This window comes from Pararge aegeria, chromosome 13 (genome assembly GCF_905163445.1).
Source record: "Pararge aegeria chromosome 13, ilParAegt1.1, whole genome shotgun sequence".
NCBI lineage: Eukaryota > Metazoa > Arthropoda > Insecta > Lepidoptera > Nymphalidae > Pararge > Pararge aegeria.
Genome location: NC_053192.1, coordinates 17,622,302 through 17,628,276, shown reverse-complemented (window position 1 = coordinate 17,628,276; position 5,975 = coordinate 17,622,302). Strand labels below are relative to the sequence as shown.

Sequence of the window (5,975 nt, the reverse complement as noted above, 5' to 3'; positions counted from 1 at the left end):
AATATGAGCCAATATCAGCTGATCGTTTTATCGAAAAATCATAGCGGCTACATCAATCACGTATCTACGAGAAGAAGGCTGTTGAGTAATAGGGTGGAAATTTGTACGCCTCAGAAAATAATGTAGATAGATTTTTCTGGAAGTATTATATTGAAAACCGTCATGATTAATGGGAAGTTTCTTGCTTTAGTTATGTGATTGAATAATATTATTGTGATTAAGTTTGATGGAAAGCCATGTCACAAAAGTTTTTTTCGCATAGTAACTTTGTAAATTTGGATTCCGTGAATCGTCGTACTCCAAAGTTTGGAACAAACTTGTAAGGTCATTGACCCATAAGCATTCTACAAGATATATTAAGTAAGTGTTTCTCAGCAACTAGACGATTGGATTGCCCACACTTTTCTACTAGCGAACAGCGAGACATCTTAAGGATCTGCAGTTGACATCCCATAAACACGTACGAAGTGCTTTGCTTCCACGTTCCTAACTCGTACTGCAAATATCTCCACTACCATTTTTCTGCCTTCTATATCTATAAAAATAAAATAATTTATCTTCACTGGCAAGTAGACAAGCTACAGCCCAAATGTGTTAAAATAGAAATTTGAATAAATTGTTTTAGCACCCTACGGGGGGAGTTAAGACTGTATTTTTTGAAATTCTATCCCTCAGGAGATTAAACTGGGTAAGAAAGTTTGTTTAACAGTTTTTGAAAACGGAAACTCCGTATCATTAGGTAGTCTGTAAAACTTCATGGTAAAAAGAAAGTAATTTTTCGAGTTGAAGTACCTGATATAGATATGCTATAAATTTGGTATCTTGACTTTAATTTTTTTAAATCACTGCGGGAATATTTTAATCTAATGGGATATCAGAAATCCACACGCAGGCGAATCCGCTAGTGATAATATAAAGAAATAAGACCTAGCATCTAAATCGGTTCAAGTTTTAGGAAAACCTGGAGTGAGATTACAACTAGACAGAGAACCTTCTTGATAGCCTCAGGCATGATTTATTCCTAATATCTATCTGATAGAAGCCGGCTGGCAAAATGTACCTTAAATATTACGTCCTGGTTGTTCAGGTTTGCGGTGATATTGAAATTAATTAATTAATGAATGAATACACTCTTATTGTAATCCAAAGAAAAAAGTAGTTACAGAGAAGAAGAAGAATAAAGAGAAACACTTTATTGCACGTGTAACATACAGGAAAATATACAGTAAGGAGTATACAGTAAACAATGTAGACATGCAAAGGCGGCCTTATTGCTGCAAGCAATCTCTTACCGGCAACCTTTGTAGACAGGACTTCCGGGCAGAAAACAGACATTAAATATTCTAGAGCAAGATGGTACAATTTGGTGGCCTTAACACTACAGAGTGATTTCTTCAAAGGCTTCAACGGAAAATGCCTGGATATGAGGTAGGTTGTGCATTCTATAAGAAACTAGCTGTTGCCCGCGATTTCGTCTGCGTTTGATTTTGTTTTTAAAGTATTCAGTATCACTAAGCCTTAGTAGAGTATAGTAGTATATATATATCGGAGAAGGTGTCTTGCCATCGTTTAAAAAAGATGCTGAACCGCTGACCTAACTTGAGTCACCGGTTCTGCCGGTTACACTATTTGTTGATATTAAAATTTAGTTCAAAGCAAACGAGATTAAATGCAAATAGATTATAATTAATCATAAATTGTAAACCAAAATACAACTTATTTGTTTCTTAGAATTATTATAATTATTCTATTGCGTCTATCACGCTTGCACATTTCTTCAATAATAATGTCTCTGCGACCGGGTCCGCCACTGCGCACCACGTCTTCTGTAAAACTAGCCTCAACTAGATCAACTCCTATTGGTCGTACTCGTTCAATCAGTGGGAACAATTATTTTTTAAACTTACTTATTCTAAAATTAAACTAATTACAAATTACATCGAAACATCATTCTAAATTTAAAAAGTTTTTATCCCAGATTTTGCTGCCAGTCAAACAGCAAAATCTTTACTTGGAGTTATTAACATTTCACTACTAGTGCCGCCATCTATTGAAACAAAGCTACGAGTTCTTCCAAAATTATAATCTTGCTTATTTATTAAAAGTAAGTTATTGGCAATAAAATTACATTAAAAATCATTAATAAAATGATGATAAAATTTAGGTCAGATTGAATGTCAATCAGACATAAAATTATATATATATATATATGAGGCCACCAGAACCAGAGCGGCCCAAACCACAATTTGTGATATATTAGTTGACCACGGCAATGCTCCTTTTCAAACCCTTAAGTTCATAGCCAGAGTGGCTCAAAGGTAATTTCAGTAAACAATCATAGATGGCGTTAAAAAAATTGTTCTGGCATTTTGATTCTTAAATGAATATTAATAGAGCATAGTGGCCCAGATCACTTGAGTCACTATAGTATCTGCCGCCATTACGGCTCATGTGACATGGGCCACTCTGGTCTTTGGTACTTACGTGTAAACATTTTTGGTGTTGTGGGTACAAAACTGGTGTTTTTACGCAATAAGTGTGTATAGATTAGTTATTAATCTACGTGAACGTGCGGAAAGGTGTTGGCGGTACAGCAATAAGCTTAAGAGGTAAGAATACCTGTTATTAGTCAGATATTTTCTTGTTTTTTCGATGTCAATAAATTGTAACCTACAAATTAACTTAATTTTTACTATTTTTGTTTCGAACAGATCTAGCAGGAGCTACAATGATTGAAACTGAGAATGAAGCTGCTGAAAACATTGAGGATGACATACTAGGTAATTCTTAGTTTTAAATGTTGAGTTTTCGTTAGGTTATTATTTAATTTGTTACTGTATTTTCATTGACTATTTTTGTTTGGGCCAGACCCAGCAGAAGCTACAATGAGTGCAACTGAGAATGAAGCTACTGACAACATTGAAGGTGACTTACGTGGTAAGCTTACGTTTTTAGAGTTCCGTAATAAAACAATGTGGGATTTTTTTTTCGCGTATTAGACTATTGAAGGAGGCGTTCTTGGATAGATCTTTTGAAAAAAATTGAGGGTGCTTATGAGAAGTTTTAATGTTAAGTTTTCGTCATGTATGTAGGTTGTTACTTACTTTTCTGATTTTTATATATTTTAGCTATTAATTTACGCTATAATAATTAGTTAATAATTTTATTTTTGCAGATATATTTGGATTGAGTCCGGTGGAGCCCTATGAGGATTCGGGTTCTGAGTATGTCCCAGAACAACGTAGCAGGAGCTCATCGAGGAGTTTACAAGACATTCTTGGGGACTCGTCTACTGAAAACAATGAAGAGGGTCAGCCATCTTTTTCAACAAACAAAGATACAAGGAAGCGTATGCGCAAAGAAAGTTTATGGAAAAAGAATGTGAGAAAAAATAAACGAGCTAGAGGTGAGGCATACGTAAATACAAAAGGCGTTCTCATTCCTGCTAAACAAATAGATACAGGTCTTCAATGCACCTGTAATCAAAAATGCCATGACAAAATTGTACATGACAGACAAAAACAACTTTTTTCAAAGTTTTATGCCCTAGCAAATTTTGATTTGCAAAGTGCATACCTATATTCACTCATACATGTCGTGATAAAAGCAAGGTCTTATGTGAGAGTTAGAGATACCACATCGGATCGGGTAGCTGGAAACGTCACATCGAAGCCCAAGGAATTTTCTCGATTGTATCACTTACCAGAGGCGAATGGAAAACATATTCGTGTGTGTAAGTCATTTTTTAAGCAAGTTTTTAAAGTATCGGACGGACGCCTTACAAGGGTTCTGAAAAATAAGCCTCTTGGCGATCCCGCTCCCATTGATAAAAGAGGCCGGCACATTCCGTCGAATAAAACTCCAGAAACAAAAGTAAACGAAGTAAAGGATTTCATCAATACTTTTCCGAAATATGATTCTCACTACACAAGACACAAAAGTGAATCGAGACAGTACTTGCCTCCTCACTTAAATTTGTCAATAATGTACTCTGAATACAAAAGTAAGGTTGCAGGACCAGTTTCAAAATACATATTCGAAAAAATATTTAATGAAAATTTCAACCTCACATTTCATGCTCCAGTAACTGACTCATGTAAGCGATGTGACAATTTCAAAGTAAAAATTGACGCTTGCGATAACAACGAGCTTTCTAAAAAAAATGAGCTTACTATCGCCAAAGAACTTCATTTGCGAAAAGCAGAATCTGCGATGAAAAATTTAAAACTTGACATGCAAAATGCGAAGCAGGATAACGATACTACCGTTATAATCTTTGACTTAATGAAGACTCTCCCAACACCAGTAATTTCAACTGGTATTTGCTACTACAAGCGTCAGTTGTGGACCTACTGTTTAGGCATTCATAATGCTGGTACAGACGAAATGTTTATGTATGTCTGGGATGAATCGACAGCATCCAGGGGACCACAAGAAATAGGTTCATGCCTCCTAAAATTTATCAGAGAACATGTACACACAAAGAGGCTAATCATGTACTCTGACCAGTGTGGCGGGCAAAACCGCAACATAAAAGTTGCAGCGTTATGTATGCATATTGTTTCTAGTCCTCAATTTACAGTGGAAAATATAGACCACAAATTTACGGTCAGCGGACATTCTTTTTCATCTTGCGACCGGGCTTTTGGCTTGGTGGAAAAACAAAAGAAGTATTTCCCAGACATATACGTTCCCGAACATTGGAACAATGTGATATTAGCAGCAAGAAAAAAGAAACCTTTCAAAATTGTGGAAATGAAAGGAGATGACTTTATATCCACCAAAGCCTTGGAAACTAATATCACAAACAGGAAGATCGGCGTTGATCGAAGTAAAGTTGAATGGCTTAAAATACAGTGGCTTTTGTACAATAAAAGCCATCCATTCTCGATGTTCTTCAAATATTCCAACGAGCCAGAAGTTCTTTTCGCAGAGGTTAATTTCAGCAAGAGGTCATCCAAAGATACGTCAAACTTTGAACTCGAGATTTTATTTCCAGAGGGAAGAAAAATCAGCCATGAGAAAAAAAAAGACCTTCTATGCCTTTTGGAATATGTTCCACCTATCTATCACCCTTTCTATGAACAACTCAAAGTCTCCTCCAATGCGGGGAATGAACTAGATGGTGCAATTAGTGATTCTTCGACTGATTAACTGACTGGCTAATTTAATACTTTGTCATGTTATGCCTAAGATAGTCTTAAGTTGAAATAAAAACTATAATAAATTAATAATATATGAGTTTAAGATAAATCTAAAGTTTAATAAAAATTACACAGTAATAAAGGAGCTAGTTCTGAGTTTAATTTGTAGTATTTAAGTTGAAAAATGACAATTTGCATTTAAATTAATAAAAAAGGTGATAAGGTTCATACATATTGGCCTATTATTTATACACTGTTTATAAATATATTGTCAATGCTAAGTGCCATAGTGGCCTATCTGCAAAAAAAATTACAAATAACAAAAATACTGATTATTTTTACAGTTCATCTAAATTTTATCAATAACTAATATCATATTTTACAAATTTTGAATACAGTGTCTATGATTTTTTTTTTAATTACATCTACTTAAAATTTCACCTTAACTATTTTGGCACATATCCACATAATAGTAGCTTGTGTTTGGGTCACTCTGGTTCTGGTGGCCTCATATATATACTAGCTGTTGCCCGCGACTTCGTCTGCGTTTGATTTTGTTTTTAAACTATTCAGTATCGCTAAGCCTTAAATGAGTATAGTTGTATATACATTTAACATGTGACTGTCAATTAATTATAGACAAATAATTTGCAATAAAATAAAATTGTGACTTTACTTAAAGATCTAAGCTATCCTATCTCTTAAGTTGGACCAGACTGCTCACGGTGTGCCAATTTAATTTAAAATCGGTTCAGTAGTTTAGGAGTCCATCGCGGACAAACATCGTGACAGGAGATTTATATATATTAAGATAAACATTACACAAATATA

General features: G+C 34.7%; 1 protein-coding gene across 2 annotated transcripts; it reads left to right on the top strand.

The window, feature by feature from the left end:
* Window positions 1–2,204: 2,204 nt before the first annotated feature.
* Window positions 2,205–5,659, top strand: LOC120628731. 2 transcript variants are annotated; one of them, XM_039897319.1, is made up of 3 exons: window positions 2,205–2,780; window positions 2,869–2,937; window positions 3,176–5,659. In XM_039897319.1, the coding sequence occupies exons 1-3, from the start codon at window positions 2,729–2,731 to the stop codon at window positions 5,152–5,154; spliced, it is 2,100 nt and encodes a 699-aa protein (XP_039753253.1). In that variant the 5' UTR covers window positions 2,205–2,728; the 3' UTR covers window positions 5,155–5,659. The 2 variants fall into 2 exon arrangements, with proteins under 2 accessions (XP_039753253.1, XP_039753254.1); XM_039897320.1 differs by lacking the exon at window positions 2,869–2,937.
* The last annotated feature ends 316 nt before the right edge of the window (window positions 5,660–5,975 follow it).